Source organism: Tachyglossus aculeatus, chromosome 23 (assembly GCF_015852505.1).
Source record: "Tachyglossus aculeatus isolate mTacAcu1 chromosome 23, mTacAcu1.pri, whole genome shotgun sequence".
NCBI lineage: Eukaryota > Metazoa > Chordata > Mammalia > Monotremata > Tachyglossidae > Tachyglossus > Tachyglossus aculeatus.
Genome location: NC_052088.1, coordinates 10,979,720 through 11,000,837, shown reverse-complemented (window position 1 = coordinate 11,000,837; position 21,118 = coordinate 10,979,720). Strand labels below are relative to the sequence as shown.

General features: G+C 42.2%; 1 protein-coding gene across 1 annotated transcript in view; it reads left to right on the top strand.

Annotated features, from left to right (window-relative positions):
- The window catches only part of SCAMP1 (secretory carrier membrane protein 1), an 83,330-nt gene extending 62,421 nt beyond the window's left edge, over positions 1–20,909 (top strand). Inside the window, exons 7-9 of the mRNA XM_038765614.1 lie at positions 4,808–4,909; positions 8,124–8,241; positions 18,082–20,909. Of these exons, the coding sequence (XP_038621542.1) occupies positions 4,808–4,909; positions 8,124–8,241; positions 18,082–18,246 (385 nt within the window). The 3' untranslated portion in view covers positions 18,247–20,909. The remainder of the gene's footprint in view (positions 1–4,807; positions 4,910–8,123; positions 8,242–18,081) is intronic.
- The last annotated feature ends 209 nt before the right edge of the window (positions 20,910–21,118 follow it).

Below are 21,118 nucleotides of genomic sequence, written 5' to 3'. Positions count from 1 at the left end.
GAACCCCCCAGAAAATAAATTGTCTATCTATATCTATATATCTAAATTTATGTAGATATACCAAAAAAAAAATATATATATATATACATCCCAGATGAATCCCAGCTTCAGTTTAGAGAAGCATCGTTTAGTGGAAAGAGCACAGGCCTGGGAGTCTAAATCTAGTTCTAATTCCAGCTTCACCTCTTGTCTGCTATGTGGCCTTGGCCAAGTCATTTAACTTCTTTATGCCTCAGTTACCCCATCTGTAAAAAGGATATTAAGATGGTGAGTCCTGTGTGGGGCAGGGACTCTGTCCAACCTGATTATCTTGCATCTACCCCAGTGCTTAGTACCACAATTATATGGTGTCCAAATACCTTGTAGAAAGGCCTGAATGGAATTTGGAACAGTTTGCTTGTGCTTCTTTAAGTCTATCACTGTTTTAATACATCTTTCTATAATTTAGTGAGATTGGTAAATGATAATGGAGCTAGAAATAAACTCCGTTTAGGATATACATTGTCATAATCAAATCTATTTTGTAGACAACTGATTTTTTTCTAGTTAAGTGTTTTGTTTATATCATCCGTTTGAGTAGACTTTATGAGGAATGGTTTATTGATTTAATTTTGAAAGTTCATGAATAACTTGAAATTTGTGAATGATAATTCAATTCAGTGGGTTAGTAACTTAATAACCTGGTATGTAACATTCCTCTGATTTTTAACTTTCAGGATCCTTTATTTTAGAGAGCAGTATATACTACATATTACAAAGGAAAATTATTTTAAAAGTTACGTATCCTTCATAGATCTTGTTGTAGTAGTAGTATTGCATATTAAAAATTTAGGGGTGCAGAACAGTTTACTAAATCACGGGAAAGAATGTACAGTTGGGAATTAGCCTGGTTCCTGGCCTTCAGGAGGCTCACGATCTAATAATCTAAGAGGGGAGAGCACAGCAGACCTGTGAGGAGAGATTATACACTTCATGAAATGCATGAGTCAAATTGAAAAGCGTTTTCCATCTCAAAAACAAAACCAACAAGTTGGCAGAAAAATATTCACTTTCTCACCCAAAGCATTTACTTTCTTTTCCAAGGTGAAAAGGTTGTGATAAATACTACAACTCTGAGGTTGTTGGAATTCCACCCCCTTAAGTCAAAGCAGTATGCCAGCTGTTGGAATTCCACCCCCTTAAGTCAAAGTGCAACATGCAAGCTGCTTCTCCCTCATGCGATTACCTCTTCTCTCACTTTTTACCTCCTTTAAGGTCTGTTAGCTTCCTTGAAAAATGTATAATTTTCAAACTGAATAAGGAATCAGTGTCTTCCACATTTCTAGATGTTGCTCACTCCACAAGTGTCACTCTGTATTTGTTCGTACCATGCACATGCTATTTAAGTTTTTTCTGTTTAATCATCTTACTTTTTGACATGAGAAGACCAGTTATGGCACCACTGAAGTATATTGAATAACACTGGCATGAGGTATTTTGGTGGTCCTCTTCCCTTGCAACTCTTTCTAATAATCTAGTGTAACGTGTCTTGTATTAGGAGGTAGATGTTTGAGGCTTACATTGCATATAGAGGCAAAGTTATGCCACAGTCCATCCCTAGAGAAAGTATGTGAACTATCAGTCAATCAGTGGTATTTATCAAGTGCTGTGTGCCGAAATTGTGTGCAGAAAAACTGTACTAAGCACTTAGGACAGTAGAATTAGGAGACATGATCCCTGCTCTCAAGGAGCTTACAATCAAGTGGGAGAGATGAGAATTAAATTACCAATGGGGGACATAGCAGACCATAAAGATATGCACTCGAGTGCTGTGGGGCTGAGGTGCCTCTCAAAGGCTTAAAGGGTATAGAGCCAAGTCCATAGTCGTGCAGATGGAAAGGCAGATAGGGGAAATAAAGGACTTCAACAAGGGTAGGCCACTTGGAGGAGATGCGATTTTTAGGAGGGTTTTGAGGGTGGGGAGATGGTTGGATTTGAAGGGGGAGGGAGTTACAGGCCTTAAGGAGGATATGGGCAAGGGGTCAGAGGTGGAAAAGACAAGATTGAGAGAGTGTAGGATGGCATTGGAGTAGCAGAGTATGCGGGCTGGCTTTGAGCAGGAGATCAGTAAGGTAAGAGGGAGTGAGCTGATTGCCTTAAAGCCGATGGTAAGGAGTTTCTTTGGGATGCAGAGGTGGATGGGCAACCATTGGAGGTTTTCGAAGAGTGGTGAGATATATGATCTAAATGGCTTTTCAGAAAAATTATCCAGGCAGCAGAATGAATCATTGCCTGGAGTATGTATTCTGAAGAAATACTCACTGGGTAAAAATGGATAATGTTATGATACCTTTTTAAAGTACATGGAAGAGCTAGAATTTAGCAAGATTAGGGAACCAACATGACCTAGTGGAAAGAGCCCAGGCCTAGAAGTCAGAGGACCTGGGTTGTAATCCCAGATCTGCCACTTGTCTGTTGGGTGACCTTGGGCAAGCCACGTCACTTCCCTGTGCCTCAGTTCCCTCATCTGTAAAATGGGGATTAAGACTGTGAGCCCCATGGAGGACAGGGACTGTATCGAAGCTTCCATCTACCCCAGTGCTCAGTACAGTGCCTGGGACATAGCACTTAATAAATACCAATAAATAAAAACAAATGAAATGCCGCATAATATAGAAACAAATGCTCAAGTACACATATTGAAAATCCCTAAGATGTTTAATTCAACTAGAGTTTTTAGTCATTAAATCAGTTTTAGACGTGAGTTGAGTATGTGCTCATGCAAGAACAGGTATGGAAGAAACAATTGTGACACATTTAATACTGCAATTGTTACAAAGGAATTGGAGTGACAGCCGGATGCTCCATTGTTATCGGATTCTATTTGTCTATCAGGCTAAATGTTTTGCCTCTTCCCTTGATCTTTTCTTTCAAATTTTTTTCTCAGAGTGTGAGAATCTCATTCATTTCTCGGTAAAGGCAGGCTGTGTATTAACCCATTGTGACTTTGTGGAAACTCTGAAGAAATAGATTAAGGGGATCCTCAGCCTTGGGTTGGTGGCAGAGGGCATCTCCAGGAAGGGAAAACATTGGTACCCAGTAGGCACCAATGTTCCCCTATCTCCCCACCACCTTTCTCTCTCTCCTTCTCTCTCCCTAATCTATTCATTGACAGTTAATCATTCTGCAACTGGTTTATAACTCGGTTTCTTGTGCTGTAGAGTTTTATGTAGGGTCTGCAAGATTGTAGTCCCCTCCACTACTACTAAATGCTGAGTACAGAGCCTCATTGCAGCATCTTTATGTCATAATGTAATCCCCTCGGCATGTTCCTTTTGATGTCACTGAAGTGATAGGTGGATGTTATTGATGTTCCAAACAAGAAAAATACCCCAATTTTCCATTTGCTACTCCTGTCACTGTTACCAAGGGTTCAGGTTTAGGTCTGAGGAAAGACAAAAGACGTGATTACAGTTGGACAACATTCTATAATATATTGCTTTATTGTATGTTAACACCATGATATGGTAAGAGAAACTTGCTGCGTTTAAGACATATAATGAATCTAGAAGTCTGGGCTTAACTCAGAAAGAGGAATGATGATTTATTTCCTAGACAAATATATTCCAGGTGTTTTAGAAATTCAAACAGAGAACACTTCAGTTCTCTAAAGGCGGGGGTTTAGGTGGAGAATAGAAGGGGCCACAGACCTGAGCCTTAAAAGACCCACACTGTCAGAGGGTGGGAGGCAGAGGAGGAGTGAGCAAAAGAGACTGAGAAGGAACTATCAGAGAAAGGAGGACAACCAGGAGAGGACATTATCAGTGAAAGCAACTAATATTTGCTGGGAAATGTCTTGCTGGTTTTGGTGGTTTCCTGGATTCAGAACAGTGAACCATTTTGTTCTCATTGGTGCTCTTGAAAATGCTGTTTCAGGAAAAATGGCTTATTTTAATGGATGAATTATCATTGTGAAATGACCTCAGGTCAGACAAGCATATTGTAGCTACCAGTAAGTGAGTCCTCCGTTTTGTCGGTAGCCAAGTTTAGGTCTAAGTCTTAGTTTTGGAAGGAGTAAACCAATGATCAAACTCCTGGTTTTGTTCTCAGTTTTTAACAATTGCTTTATCCTCCTCCTCCTCATCATCATCAATCGTATTTATTGAGCGCTTACTGTGTGCAGAGCACTGTACTAAGCGCTTGGGAAGTACAAGTTGGCAACATATAGAGACAGTCCCTACCCAACAGTGGGCTCACAGTCTGAAAGGGGGAGACAGAGAACAAAACCAAACATACCAACAGAATAAAATAAATAGAATAGATATGTACAAGTAAAATAAATAAATAAATAGAGTAATAAATATGTACAAACATATATACATATATACAGGTGCTGTGGGGAGAAACATGTATTGCCATCCTTTGAAATTATTTGCCAGGTCAATTGGTGAGAGAATCTGTAGAAATCAACAGTGAGCATAAATATCTTGCTGTGTTTGGCCCAAGTTGTATAATTATCGTATTTAGATCCAAAAACAAATCCATGAGGTATACTGGAAATCTTTAAACATGTTTTGAGTCCTTGGCTCAAATGTAGAGCTCAGATGGCTCAAATGAAAAATCTAGACTGCAGTGATCTTGCTTGGATCATTATGGAGTTTAATTTTGATTAGAGAAGATTAGATCAGCAGCTATTGTATTTTGGTTTCTGTAATAGCCTGTAATGTGCTTGCCCAATAGGTATGCTGAAAAAAAACCTAACCGTTTTTTCCTCCTCTCTTTTTGTTGTTTGTTTTTTGTTGTTGTTGTTGTTTTATTTGGTTTTTAGGAGTGACAGCTCTTTCCGATTCTTTGTGTTCTTCTTTGTGTATATCTGTCAATTTGCTGTTCATGTACTTCAGGCTGCCGGATTTCACGGGTGGGGCAACTGGTAAGTTGTTTATATTCCTTCAACTTTGAGATATGCCTAGCATTTTAAAGGTGTTTTTTTTAAAGAAATAATTGACTCTAAGTTGACCTTTAGGTTTTAAAAAATGAAAATTGAGCTTGAAAAAAGAGTGAAAGATTTCTTTGGACTTCACTCACAATGAAAATATCATCTTGTTTTTTGTGCAACATCTGTTCTTCAAAGCGTTTTCATGTCAATTATCTCATTTTACCCTCAGTGCTTTGCACATAGTAAGCGCTTAATAAGTGCCATAATTATTATTATTATTATTAAGTAGGGAGCAGGCAAAGTGCCATTGGAAACCTGGAGCTTTAACAAGTTTGGATTAGATTTCGGCCACAGTATTTACACACTTCAGACTGTAAACTCCGTAAGGGCAAAGACTATGTTTTTAATAAAAATAATCTAATAATGATATTTTAAATGCTCCTTATGTGCCATACCTTGAGGTAAATACAATATAATCAGTTTAGACCCAATCCCTGCCCGACTCAGCACTTACAGTGTAAGAGAGTGTGACTCGTCCTCATTTTACACACAAGGAAACTGGGGTCCTAAGAGGTTAAATAACTTGCCCAAGATCACACAGTGGCCAGTGGCCAAGACTAGATCCTAGTCTCCTGACTGCCAGTTTTATGCCCTTTTCACTAGACCCACCTCCTGTCGGTTTTCCCCACCACCTCTTTGACCCGTATCAGCCGATCGATCAGTTGTAGTTATTGAGCCTTTCCAATTCCAGCCTTTCCAACCTGATTACCTTGCATCCACCCCTGTGCTTGGAACAGTGCTTGGCACCTAGTAAGCGCTTAACAAATACCATCATTATTATTAATTGTTATTATTACAATACAGCAGAATAAGCAGACACGTTCCCTGCCCATAAGGAACTTACGTGTTTGGGAAGGCTCAAGCAAATGCAGGTGTACCCAGGGTTACAACCACCCCTGTGATGCATGCCCACCAGGGATATTCTCTGCATGATTTGGGCATGCGTATACCCAGCCCTACCTTCGTGTCCAGACACTGCAATTAAGTCTGTACTAATTCATTGAATTGTATTCACTGAGTGCTTACACTGTGCAAAACACTGTCCTGAGCACTTGGAAGAGTACAATACAACAACAGACACGTTCTGTGCCCAAAACAGGTTCACAGGCTAGAGTGGGGGGGGACAGATGTTAATATACAGAAACAAATAAATGAACGACAGATCATTACCACCCCTCCCGCCCCTCACTATATGTCTTCTCCACACTCCCCCATTCTCAGTGGCTTTCTTGCTCACCCTCACTGCACCACAGTCTTGTTCCCGTCTTCCCGCCACTCTTTCCCCAATATGATCTGGGAAGTGTTAGAAATGGCAGGACTTAGCAGCTGACTGAATGTGAATTAAAAAAAAAAATGAAGGTGTTTTTTTTCCTCCTTGTGGAAACCTACAAACTGCCCCTCTCCTCCTTTGTGATTTCATATATGAAGTAGGCATCCAGCTGAAGCTTCTTCACTGTGATTCATTTGCCCTCCCCACACCTGCATTCATTCATTCAATCGTATTTATTGAGCGCTTACTGTGTGCAGAGCACTGTACTAAGTGCTTGGGAAGTACAAGTCGGCAGCATATAGAGACGGTCCCTACCCAACTTATGTAGGTGGTCCAAGTCTGTTACTTTCAACCTCCCATTGCTGGTTTGTGTTTGTTTTTTTTTAAACCAGCCTCCAAATTTTCCCTAGTACATTTTCCTTTGATCCCATTGAAGTATGGTAGGAGTTTTTACCAAAATATATTCTAATTTGCCTGTGTTATTGAAAGGTCTGTTTTCACAGCCATATTTCCAAATTGATTCCGTTCCTCTACAATCTCTAAGTTATTATAAATCAGTTTATTTGCAAATACAGTTTTAAACATTCTCTTGAAGAAATTTTGTCATCCTCATTTCATTGCAGCGAATCCAGATGGTCAGCCACATTTTAGAACAAACAGATTTACCTGGGAAAGCTCACCATGCAGTCAGACCAGTGAAGCACGTAAACATTCACTGTTGAAATGGTGCTTGTTACGTACTTAATGTGTGCCAGGCACTGGGGTAGATACAAGGACCCAGTCCTTGTCCCACATGGGGCCCACAGGCTGAATCCCCATTTTACAGATGAGGTCACTGAGGACCAAAGAAGTCAAGAGACTGGCCCAAGGTAACACAGCAGACACGTGGTGGAGCTGAGATTAGAGCCCTGGTCCATCTGACTCTTAGGACCGTGCTCTATCCATTAGGTCAAGCTGTTCCTCTGTCATGTGAGGACCGAAGGCATTATACCTAAATGTGCACAGATTTCAAATGCCTTATTAACTGGAGCTTTGGCTTCAAAGCTCTCCATCCCCTAGCCCCCTCTTACCTCACCTCCCTTCTCTTCTTCTCCCGCCCAGCCCTCACACACCGCCACTCTGCCGCTGCTAACCTCCTCACTGTGCCTCGTTCTCACCTGTCCTGCCGTCTACCCCTGGCCCATGTCCTCCCTCTGGACTGGAATGCCGTCCCTCCTCAAATCCACCAAACTAGCACACTTCCCCCCTTCAAAGCCCTACAGAAAGCTCACCTCCTCCAGGAGGCCTTCCCAGACTGAGCCCCCCTTTTCCTATGCCCTTCCTCCCCCCATCACCCCGCCTCCCTCCCCTGTTCTACCCCCCTCCCTGGCCCATATCACCTTTGTATGTATGTACATATTTATTATTCTATTTATTTTATTAATGATGTGTGTATTTCTATCATTCTATTTATAGTGATGCTATTCATGCCTGTCTACTTGTTTTGTTGTCTGTCTCCCCATTCTAGACTCTCAGTCCGTTGTTGCGTAGGGGTTGTCTCTATCTGTTGCCGACTTGTACTTTCCAAGCGCTTAGTACAGTGCTCTGTACACAGTAAGCTCTCAGTAAATACGATTGAATGAACTAATGAATACAAAGAAGTAATATTCAATCATAGTTCAATCATACTGAGTGCTTACATATGCAAAACACTGTACTAAGTGCTTAGGAGAGTAGAATATAACATACAGACACATTCCCTGCCTACAATGAGCTCAGAGTCTAGAGGTAGTTACTGCACCCTTCACAGTGAACAATCAAGTCTTATAAAAATGGGTATGACTGCATTACCTTCCCCCTTCCCCCCCACTCCCTCTTTCTTGTTTTGCTACCTGTTAGCGGTTGGATTTCATCTCTTACCGGTCTCAACAAGAGTATTCCTGTTGGCATCATGATGATAATTATAGCAGCACTTTTCACAGCCTCTGCCGTCATCTCACTAGTGATGTTTAAAAAGGTAAGCTGAATCTCCGTCTACCAATTTGCGAATTCTGTTTCCTCCTTTTTTTTCTGTCAGTCACAGGCTATTTTGGTCTTTCTAACCTATCCAGGGGTTTTCCAAGGTTTTTCAGTCAATTTTCAATCTTCAATCGATGGATTGTTTTCATTGTGAAGCTGCTGAAACACAGCCCCCCGGGAAGGCATTGTTAGGAATCCTGTGATTACTGTTATCTTCCAGGCTGGGGGAATATCATGTCCCGCACCACCGTTTCCCTGCCCTTTTTCTTAACAGGAGATGGTGAAAACTTCCTAGCCACTGTCCTTATCCTTCAAAGGGTGGTGGGCTGGGAGAAACGCTTACGGTTTCATCACAATTCCCAAAATCGTGAGGTTGCGGCTTGTAGGAGCTGAGGCGGTAATGACGGTGATAGTGAGGGGTTTCCTTCAGGAATAACTATGGCCGTTCCCCCTGCCTCACTCCTTAATACGAGGCCTCTTCCTAGCCATGCATTTGAACTCCTAGAGGAAGGTGAGGAAGGATAGAAATGTGGAGCTGGGCTGGAAAACTTTTTATGGTCCTTTAGGTGCAAAGCGCCCAGGCTTGATGGCGGTAGGAGATACTGTGGTAAAGTAGGATTGGGCAAGCTTTACTTGCACATGGTAGAAAATGGATTGTTGGTTCACACCCATCCTCATGCATGACTAGAGCTCACTGCCGTCCTTTCAAAAATTAGTCATTTTTATTTTTATATTTAGTACATTCAGATAAAATCCATGTAGAGCATTTGAATGTTATTCCTACTGAATCAAAAGAGAATCAATCATTCAGTCAATCAATCGTATTTATTGAGCACTTACTATGTGCAGAGCACTGTACTAAGCACTTGGGAAGTACAAATTGGCAACACATAGAGACAGTCCCTACCCAACAGTGGGCTCACAGTCTAAAAGGGGGGAGACAGAGAACAGAACCAAACATACCAACAAAATAAAATAAATAGGATAGAAATGTACAAGTAAAATAAATAAATAAATAAATAAATAGAGTAATAAATATGTACAACCATATATACATATATACAGGTGCTGTGGGGAAGGGAAGGAGGTAAAATGGGGGGATGGAGAGGGGGACGAGGGGGAGAGGAAGGAAGGGGCTCAGTCTGGGAAGGCCTCCTGGAGGAGGTGAGCTCTCAGCAGGGCCTTGAAGGGAGGAAGAGAGCTAGCTTGGCGGAGGGGCAGAGGGAGGGCATTCCAGGCCCGGGGGAGGACGTGGGCCGGGGGTCGACGGCGGGACAGGCGAGAACGAGGTACGGTGAGGAGATTAGCGGTGGAGGAGCGGAGGTTGCGGGCTGGGCAGTAGAAGGAGAGAAGGGGGGCGAGGTGATGGACAGCCTTGAAGCCCAGGGTGAGGAGTTTCTGCCTGATGCGCAGATTGATTGGTAGCCACTGGAGATTTTTGAGAAGCATAACTTGATTATGAATATGAAGCAAAAAGGGACTGAGTCAAACTTAGAATTCAGTTACAGTTTGCTTCTCTAAAGAGTATATATCAAGTCGATCAATGGTAATTTTGTAACCCTCACTGCTTGCAGAGTACTGCACTCAGCCCATGGAAGAGTACAATATAATCGAGTTTGTAGATATGCGCCCTGCACACACAAAGAACTTAAAGTCTATAGAGGGAGACAGACATTAGTATGAGTAGATTACAGATATGTACATTAAGTGCTGTGGGTCTGAGGGCGGGTGAATAAAGGGTACAAATCTAAGTGCAAAGGCAGTGCAGAAGAGAGAAGGAGTAGAGGAAATGAGGGCTTCATTGGGAAAGGCCTCTTGTGGGAAATGTGGTGGCCTGTCATTCATGAAGGGGAAGGAAGTACCAGGGCAGAGGTAGGTTGTGGGTGAGAGATCGTTGGTGAGATAGTTGAGATCGAGGTACAGTGGGTAGATGAGGTCAGCATTAATGATGTGAGGATTCTGAGTTGTAAAAGGAACCACAAGTTCCATATTTAACACCACAAGTGGGCCGAACATTAAACCGGCTCCTGTGGAGAATAAGACCTGGCTGGCCCCTTACCTCAGGAGGCTTACCATCATAATTGAAAAGACAAGGTTCATGCAAAACAAAAGTGAAAGTAGATAAAAAAAACCCAAATGTCAGTGATAGAACATAAAGATGGGAGAAAGGGAGCAAGAGAAACGAGAGTCAAGAAGTAGTGTGTTCAGTGACATCAGTGCGAGAGGACCTGGGGAGGGCGTCGATCATTATCAGGGTCTTGAAGAAAGGAGCTGACAATGCTGCAGGGAGAGGCGGGTGGGGGACATCAACTTCTTGGAGGCAGCAGAGACGAGAGCATGAGAGAGGGAGCTGGTTGGGCTGCCTGTAGCCGAGAAACAAGGGCAGAAAGGTGGAGGGGGTGAAGTGGGGTTAGGAGTTGTAATTGGGTCCAGTGAATGCATAGAAGTCACTAAATTTCAGGCTGCAGGGAGAAACAATCAATCAATCAATCAATCGTATTTATTGAGCGCTTACTGTGTGCAGAGCACTGTACTAAGCGCTTGGGAAGTCCAAGATGGCAACATATAGAGACAGTCCCTACCCAACAGTGGGCTCACAGTCTAAAAGGGGGAGACAGAACAAAACCAAACATACTAACAAAATAAAATAAATAGAATAGATATGTACAAGTAAAATAAATAGAGTAATAAATATGTACAAACATATATACATATATACAGGTGCTGTGGGGAAGGGAAGGAGGTAAGATGGGGGGATGGAGAGGGGGACGAGGGGGAGGGGAAGGAAGGGGCTCAGTCTGGGAAGGCCTCCTGAAACAACTTCTTCCCCTGGCCTGGAATGCCATCCTTCCACCCATCCACCAAGCTAGCTCTCTTCCTCCCTTCAAAGCCCTACTGAGAGCTCACCTCCTCCAGGAGGCCTTCCCAGACTGAGCCCCCTCCTTCCTTTCCCCCGCCCCATCCCCTTCGCCCTACCTTCTTCCCCTCCCCACAGCACCTGTATATATGTTTGTACAGATTTATTACTCTTTTTATTTTACTTGTACATATTTACTATTCTATTTTGTTAATGATGTGCATCTAGCTTTACTTCTGTTTATTCTGATGGCTTGACACCTGTCCACATGTTTTGTTTTGTTGTCTGTCTCCCCCTTCTAGACTGTGAGCCCGTTGTTGGGGAGGGACCGTCTCTATATGTTGCCAACTTGTACTTTGCAAGTGTTTAGTGCAGTGCTCTGCACACAGTAAGCGCTCAATAAATACGATTGAATGAATGAAAAGGTATCATTTTGGCCTAAGAAACACATGGGGCTCAGTCTGGGGGAGAACAAATATTTTAACCCCATTTTACAGATGAGGAAACTAAGGAAAATTAAGTGACTTGCCTAAGGCCTCCCAGCAGGTGAGACTGGAATCTCGGTCTCTTGGCTTCCAGTCTTGAGCATTTTTTGCTAGGCCCTGCTGCCTCTCCCCCATTTACATAAACAGGATTTACAAGAGCAGGATTTTATTTAGTCTCCATACCATCCAAGCTTTCCAAATTCTCTTCTAGCAATTTTTAACTAGCTGAGTTAGGATAAGAAATCAGATCTTAGCAATCAATCAGTGGTATTTATTGAGTGTTTACTGTGTGCAGAACACTGTACTGAGTGCATGGCGCAGGGGAAAGAGCTCGGGCTTTGGAGTCAGAGGTCATGGGTTCAAATCCCAGCTCTGCCAGTTGTCAGCTGTGTGACTTTGGGCAAGTCACTTCACTTCTCTGGGCCTCAGTTCCCTCATCTGTAAAATGGGGATTAAGACTGTGAGCCTCCCCATGGGACAACCTGATCACCTTATAGCCTCCCCAGGGCTTAGTACAGTGCTTTGCACATAGTAATTGCTTAATCAATCAATCGTATTTATTGAGCGCTTACTGTGTGCAGAGCACTGTACTAAGCGTTTGGGAAGTACAAGTTGGCAACATATAGAGACAGTCCCTACCCAACAGTGGGCTCACAGTCTAAAACGAGGAGACAGAGAACAAAACCAAACTAACAAAATAAAATAAATAGAATAGGTATGTACAAGTAAAATAGAATAATGATAATAATAATGGTATTAAGGGCTTACTATGTGCAAAGCACTGTTCTAAGCTCTGGGGAGGATACAAGGTAATCAGGTTGTCCCACGGGGGGCTCAGTTTTAATCCCCATTTTGCTGATGAGGGAACTGAGGCCCAGAGAAGTTAAGTGACTTGCCCAAAGTCACACAGCGGACAGTTGGCAGAGCTGGAATTTGAACCCATGACCTCTGACTCCAAAGCCCGGGCTCTTTCCACTGAGCCACACAATAAATAAATAAATAAATAAATAAATAAATAAATAAATAAATAAATAAATACATTTATTTATTGTACATAATAAATATGTACAAACATATATGCATATATACAGGTGCTGTGGGGAAGGGAAGGAGGTAAGATGGGGATGGAGTGGGGGACGAGGGGGAGAGGAAGGAAGGGGCTCAGTCTGGGAAGGCCTCCTGGAGGAGGTGAGCTCTCAGTAGGGCCTTGAAGGGAATAAATGTCATCATTAAGAGTAGGTAGATGTGATCCTTCCTCACAGAGAGATTAGTCTTTAGGGGAGCTTGCAGTCTGCAGATTTTATTTGTGACCTCTCCGTAGTAAATGGAGCGGTGAGAAGTTCAAAGGCTAATTTTGATTTCTGCTGTGGTGTGTTTTTTAACACTAAAAAAAATGTCCTAATAGCGATTTAATTTTTCTTGCAAATGCCCTCGATATTGACTCCCTTTTGTTAGGCCTGGTGGGTTGTAACCATTTTTTTTGACCACTAGGGGTCAGGCACATTATTAGCATCAACTCCCCTGTCAATCAATCAATCAATCAATCATATTTATTGAGCGCTTACTGTGTGCAGAGCACTGTACTAAGCGCTTGGGAAGTACAAGTTGGCGGCATATAGAGACAGTCCCTACCCAACAGTGGGCTCACAGTCTAAAAGACTAACCCTAACCCCTATAAGCCCATCTGAAAAATGCTACTTCAAGAACTAACCCTGTCAAAAATTTTTCATTCTAACTGTTCCCGTTCTATTAGCATCAACTCCCCTATCAATCAATCAATCGTATTTATTGAGCACTTACTGTGTGCAGAGCACTGTACTAAGCGCTTGGGAAGTACAAGTTGGCAACATATAGAGACAGTCCCTACCCAGCAGTGGGCTCACAGTCTAAAAGACTAACCCTAACCCCTATAAGCCCATCTGAAAAATGCTACTTCAAGAACTAACCCTGTCAAAAATTTTTCATTCTAACTGTTCCTGTTCTCAAAACCCTTCTAAACTTATTCATTTCTTGCCCGACATCCAGAAACTACTTCCGAATAGTCACTTGAAAACTTAGATTTTGTAACTACCCCAGGGGATGGAGATCTGTTGAGAATTTTCACCTGAAAGTGTTTATTTGGGAAATGGTTTCTTTTTGCGTTCTTGAAATTAGCCATAACTCATCTCGGGGTTATTAAAATGGGATCTATTTGGCACTGATTGGGGTTCAGCTATCTCGATGCAACAAGGGAGAAAATTCAGCTGTTTAATGCCTTTTTGCAGCCGGATGCTGGCAGGTACCATTTAAGATCTTTTGAAGACGTGGAAAGAGTAGCTGAGTAGTGTTATTTCCATAAATCAAATGTTTTTCCTTTTTTTCGAGCAGATGAAGTAATCCCTGTGGATGCTGTAGGATGTGTAATGAGACTGACTCTTTTTATGACATCAATCAATCAATCAATCGTATTTATTGAGCGCTTACTGTGTGCAGAGCATTGTACTAAGTGCTTGGGAAGTACAAGTTGGCAACATACAGAGACAGTCCCTACCCAACAGTGGGCTCACAGTCTAAAAGGGGGAGACAGAGAACAAAACCAAACATACTAACAAAATAAAATAAATAGAATAGATATGTACAAGTAAAATAAATAAGGCAAATAGTTTTATCCACAGTTAAAAGTGGATTCAAGTTGGAGTAGTCATTTTCTGGGTTTGATTTACACAGGCTAATGGCTCGACAGGGCCTTATTCTATCATTTTAACGACAGCCAGTAATGGAATCCTTTGCTTTGTCATCATCAATAGCAATAAGTGTACTTTTGAGGGAGTCTTCCAATGCACTTGGCTAAAAGGTTTAACACTTTACTCTAGAGCCGGAGGGGCGATGCTAAAGCTTAGTGATGAATCAAATGGATTGGTTCCCTTCCATCTAGTCCGTCAATAATATTTATTAGTAATAATAATGGTATTTGTTAAGCGCTTACTTTGTGCCAGGCACTGTACTAAGCGCTGGGGTGGATATAAGCGAATCGAGCTGGACACAGTCCCTGTCCCATCTGGGGCGCTCAGTCTCAATCCTCATTTTACAGATGAGGGAACTGAGGCACAGAGAAGTAAAGTGATTTGCCCAAAGTCACAGAGCAGGAAAGTGGAAGAGCTGGGATTAGACCTTCTAGACTGTGAGCCCGTTGTTAGGTAGGGACCGTCTCTATATGTTGCCAACTTGTACTTCCCAAGCGCTTAGTACAGTGCTCTGCACACAGTCAGTGCTCAATAAATACGATTGAATGAATGAACCCATGACCTTCAACTCCCAGGCCCGTGCTCTATCCATTTTGCCATGAGCAAAATGCTCATCCATCTGTGCTCTATCCATTTTGAGAAGCAGCGTGGCTCAGTGGAAAGAGCCCGGGCTTTGGAGTCTGAGGTCATGGGTTCGAATCCCGGCTCCGCCACATGTCTGCTGTGTGACCTTGGGCAAGTCACTTAACTTCTCTGTGCCTCAGTTCCCTCATCTGTAAAATGGGGATTAAGACTGTGAGCCCCACGTGGGACAACCTGATCACCTTGTATCCACCCCAGCGCTTAGAACAATGCTCTGCACATAGTAAGCGCTTAACAAATGCCATCATAATAATGAGCGCCTACTTTGTGCCTAGCGCTGTCTATCCCAGGGCTTGGTATTAAGTGCTTAATAAAAATTATGATTATTGCCAATAGTCACTTTAAGCAGGTACAGTTTAAGCACTATGACCACTTAATGGTATTTGTTGAGTGCTTACTGTGTGTGGAGCACTGTACTAAGCTAAGAGAATACAGTAGCCCCCTCCTTCCTCTCCCCCTCCTTCCCCTCTCCATCCCCCCCGCCTTACCTCCTTCCCCTCCCCACAGCACCTGTATATATGTATATATGTTTGTACAGATTTATTACTCTATTGATTTTATTTGTACATATTTATTCTATTTATTTTATTTTGTTAATATGTTTTGTTCTCTGTCTCCCCCTTCTAGACTGTGAGCCCGCTGTTGGGTAGGGACCGCCTCTAGATGTTGCCAACTTGTACTTCCCAAGCGCTTAGTACAGTGCTCTGCACACAGTAAGCGTTCAATAAATGCAATTGAAAGTAGAGTTGGTAGGCACAGTTCCCGAGGTCAGGGAGCTCCCCGACCTTGATTTATTCATGTCCCTGGCCCTCAGTGGGCTCTCAATCTAAAAGTTGGGCTAGTGGAGCTGGGACGCCCCTCCCAACACCAGTGTTTTGCAGGAGGAAGGATATTGCCCTCTCATGGGCACCTTCCTTCCCCCAACTAATGTGATAATAATAATTTTGGTATTTAAGTGCTTGTTGCGTGCCAGGTACTGTACTAAAGGCTGAAGTAGATACAAGCAAATTGGGTTGGACACAGTCCCTGTCCCACATGGGGCTCACAGTCTCAATCCCCATTTTACAGATGAGGAAACTGAGGCACAGAGAAGCGAAGTGACTTGCCAAAGGTCACACAGCAGACAAGTGGCAGAGCCAGGATTAGAACCCACATCCTCTGACTCTTTCCACTGCAAGTGGGCCTAGAGGATCCCAGTTGTGGCCACCCTCCACTCCATCCTCGTGCGGTTTCCTCCTCTGAGATGCGGAATGTGCTTTAATTAACAATTTGCCGCAGCCCTTTCTCCGACCATACAGGTGGTCCTAGGAGTTATTTGAATTGCACAGAATTCTTTAAGCCCTTTAAACTGACAATGGAACTCAGTGATGAAGTGGCACAATTACTGTGCTCAGCTCTGGGGTAGATACAGTAAAATCAGATCCAACACAATCTCTGTCCAACATGGGGCTTGTAGTCTAATCCCCTTTTTACAGATGAGGAAACTGAGGCACAGAAGTTGTGACTTGCCCACATAGGCAAATAGCAAATAGAGCCCTGATCTTCCGATTCCCATTTCTGTCCTCTTTCCTCTAGACCACAAGAGGAACAAGCTTTCAACTTAAATTAAAATTCTTACTTGCCTCCAAGTGATATCCCCCTCGTCCCCCCTCCATCCCCCACATCTTACCTCCTTCCCTTCCCCACAGCACCTGTATATATGTATATATGTTTGTACATATTTATTACTCTATTTATTTTACTTGTACATATCTATTCTATTTATTTTATTTTGTTAGTATGTTTGGTTTTGTTCTCTGTCTCCCCCTTTTAGACTGTGAGCCCACTGTTGGGTAGGTACTGTCTCTATATGTTGCCAACTTGTACTTCCCAAGCGCATAGTACAGTGCTCTGCACACAGTAAGCGCTCAATAAATACGATTGATGATGATGATGATGATGATATCTTTTAGACCTTAAAGCTGTACTAATTTGCCTGATTTTTTAAAAATTAATCCGTGGTTTAATGAAGCAGTGATTTTTTTTTTTTTTAAAGGTAACTTTAGCTTTCTTTTTACAACCACTTCTAGGTTATTTAGACCTGGACATCCAAAAAGTACACATAGTTGAAAGACTGTTCACATTAAAAACCAGTTCATGGCGTTTTTCCAGGGGTGGGGGTGTGTGTTTCCATTTAAGCTACAAGAAAGCCACATACAACATAGTGATGAGCGAACCCAGAACATCGGCAAACGGAATGGACAAAATATGAATACGACTGATATTGTAAAACCCTTGTCTAACTCTAATAACCCAAGGGGTTTTTTTCCAGGTAGGGTGAGATCCATTCTCTTGGTTTTGTGTGGTCACATTTCTTTTCTTTTTTTTTTTTCCTGAAAATATACGTACTCACTCATCTTCTGTCCTTTGGAAATCTTTTTCTTGGGTGCATTGCATTCAGTGCTCCTATAACTCGGGGATTATATTTTTTTCAAAAAGTCCTGTGAAGGAAAATTTACATCATAGGCTTCGGAGCATCTCCTGCTGCACACACATGCTCAAGCTGTCCCTTTTGACACTGCATCACGCTGTGTCCAAATAGGCTAAGCTTGCTGGATAAATCTTCTCCCGTCCAAGCCCAAATGTGTAGTGAGAGCCCATGTTGGTTCATATTTACTATTCTATTTATTTTGTTAATGATGTGCATTTAGCTTTAATTCTGTTTATTCTGATAACTTGACACCTGTCCAAATGTTTTGTCGTCTGTCTCCCCTCTTCTAGACCGTGAGCCCGTTGTTGGGTAGGGACCGTCTCTATATGTCGCCAACTTGTACTTCCCAAGCGCTTAGTACAGTGCTCTGCACCCAGGAAGCCCTCAATATATTACGATTGAATGAATGTTACGGCAGAACGGAGCATGAGCATTGTTCTTTCTCCATTTGGAATAAGAGTTTTGAGGCCCTGCCGTCCCTTCCCATTCGAAAGAATTAAGGAGGAGTGTAAAGGCTTCCTGGGGGGGGAGGGAGGCAGATTTGGTGTCCCCGGATTTTCTGAAGGGTTTGCAGGGGGTGGATGGCTCCCCTGGGACAGCGTGAAACGGTTGGAAGATGGTGATGCGTTTCGTCCCTCCCTTCTTCTCTCACCCCCTGAAGGTGCATGGACTCTACCGTACCACGGGGGCTAGCTTCGAGAAAGCCCAGCAGGAGTTTGCGACTGGCGTGATGTCCAACAAAACTGTACAGACTGCCGCAGCCAATGCCGCATCAACGGCAGCCACCAGTGCAGCTCAAAATGCTTTCAAGGGCAACCAAATCTAAGGGAATCTGTAATCGGCGCTACCGGTACTTTGTATCTTTTTTTCATCTATTTTTTTTTCTGTCCTATCCCCCCCTCCTCCGGCACAACCGTTCCTTTACTGCGTCCTTCCATTCTCCGGTTACCGTGTCCACTGAAGATTTTCCTTTGCAAAATACATACCGCATGTATGTTTCTCTTTCACCTGTGCATGGGCTAAAATCGGGGAAAAAGTTGTTTCTATTACCGAATTGTTTTCTTGAAACATTTCACCGCCCCTTGGAAAGACAAAAAAAAAAAAAAAATAACGAGGGGCTAAATAAATAGTCTCCGTCCTTGCCGGAGGATGAATGTTTCAGCGGAGTTATTTAGTTATTTCAACAGTGGGACCCTGAGATTGACACGGACTCTTATTTCGATTCAGAAGGCATTTCGCTACTGGCTGCCGCAGTTCCTTCTGAAATCTTGAATTCGATCTAAGAAACGCACGTTGGAGCAATTGATCCTCCTTTCCTAACTGCCTCTCTGTCTAAGGAGCAGAGCAGGGTAAAGTCCTGGGAATTTAAATCGGTCTCTCTTGCAGTTTCAGACATGTGCGTGTTTAGGATAGTTTAACACTCGTATCGTTTTATTTTTAATTCTTAGGACAGAGTTTTGATATCAGTCTGTAAGGACAAATTTATGATATCGATCTGTACGGACAGATTTAGGGTATCAATCTAAACTCGCATGAAATTTTATGGAGTTACTGAAATTTAATTGAACTAGCATTTTAGTTCAGAATTAATCTGTATCTGAATTACTGGATTTTTTGGTGTGTGAATATATATATATATAGATTTTGTTTCTATGGGGGTATTTTCCTTCTAGATAAAAAATTACTTAGGCACCAACACTCTAAGTTACTGCAATGTGCAGTGCAGTGTGGTTCAAAGAAATTTAATTGATGGAATATGATTGTGATTTTCAGTATTCCTGCCTTGGAGAAAAGATAATAGATAAATCATTGGCCCAATTTTGTAGCAAGCCTTTCTGACCCCTTAAATGAAGTGAAATTTCGATTGTGTTTGGGGTTTTTTTCAAGTGTGAATTGTGTTTTAATGGTGGAATTAACTTTCTAGTCTAGCATTGTAAATCAGTCTGTTTACCTCCTGTCCCCAAATTTGAACAACAGTGTTTATTTTTCCTTGAGGAATTATCCTCTCTAACTGAAACATTTTAGACAGTGGCACTTCAACCCTACTTGAATTCCGTTTAACGCACCCAGCCTTTTGCTCTGAGACAAACTGAACGACAAATGCCATTTGACCTTTGAGCAGCATAAAATATATACATTTTCAGCTTGAACTGAACCAGGGAATACAGTTCCAATTAAACCCTCTGACTGTAAATGTGTAACGTTTATAACCATTCTCCAGAGGAATTCATTGCAGTAGTGTGCTTTTGGTTCTGAGTATTTTAGGTCCTCTTTAACAGGCTTGTTGGAAAGTCAGACTCTGGTCCCGCATTGCCTTTTGGAAAACATTATGGTGGAGGAAAATTCTTGGAAGCTATAATGTGGATTAATTGGATTCTTACAAAGACCTGTTGCCACGAGTGTGCGTCTTTGAATTCTCATTTTCAGTATCAGATTGCCGTTGGTAGACGACCAGCCGGTGAAGTGATTAATATGTATTAATTTGGGTTAATACCCAAAATTATGCCTCTGGTCTGAGTGGTGGAACTTCAGAATTAAGGTGTCCACTGAGAGGGGTGGCTCCTCAGGTTATTTTTTTTCCATTGGATTTCCTTGGAAAAGCAGAAGGTTTTGCCTGGAGGAGGCTTCCCTACCTTTTCTCAGAAAACTGTAGCTTATGCTCCAGAGTTAAGAATTCTTTTCTACAGCAGTAATAGCTGCTTAGCCACAATCTTTTAAAAGTATCTTCAGAGTTGTGTCATTGCTATTTAAGATAGACTTCAAAAAAACTGGCTTAATTTTTGGCTACGAATGGTTATCAGTGTCTGCTCACGTTGACTTTTGTAGAGAAATGGCATAAGCTTATTAAGAGCTATCGACTCCTTATTCCAAAGCCCTTTTTATTTTTCCTTTAAAATGAAGGGAAAAATTTCCCAAGAGTTGGGTCTGAACTAATATTTTTTTCTTCCCTTGAGCTTGAGGATATATGTACAGACGTCTTCATTAAGATGGAGTTGGGTAGTATTCATAGCTGAGTCATAAGGGAAAGTGGTCTTGAGCCTTAATTAAACAATTATACTTTGCCTCTCTCCAGGAGCAACCAGTACATTTTCCTGGGTTTGCTTTGAGAGCAGAAGGCTGGTGTTTGTTAAATATTTTTTTACTTCAAGACAAAATCAGCCAGGTGTTGCCATCATACACTGTTAACCTACTACACGCCCATTGAATGTTGTAGTGTGAAACTGCGGCTAATTTATTTTCCGAGGAAAGTTCTTAACACTGGAATGTCAATGCCCAGTGATGTGTAATTCAGGCCTTGGCTCATTCATCGGAGGGGTGTTTGTATATTTTGTAAATGATTGACGATGCTCTGCCATCATGGTGAATGTCATGGTTCTCTCTAAATGCACCTCCCCACTGTCCCTCTGTCGCATGTTGGAGTAGTCCGCGAGTTTTGTATATTTATTGTATTAACACAGAGTGTCATAAAATAAAAATCTGTTTACTGGATCTTTGCTCTGTATAGTGAACAAATACATACAGTTTTTAAAGGAAGGAATCACGAAGGAGGGCTGATAACCGTAAAGGAACGGTATCATGCATTTTTATGCTCTTGTAAATCACTACATACCTGTCCAAAAATAATACCCATCATCAGGACCAATTAGGAGCTGAACACACACAAGGAAAGCCAGCAGCAGCAGCTCCTATAGCTAATG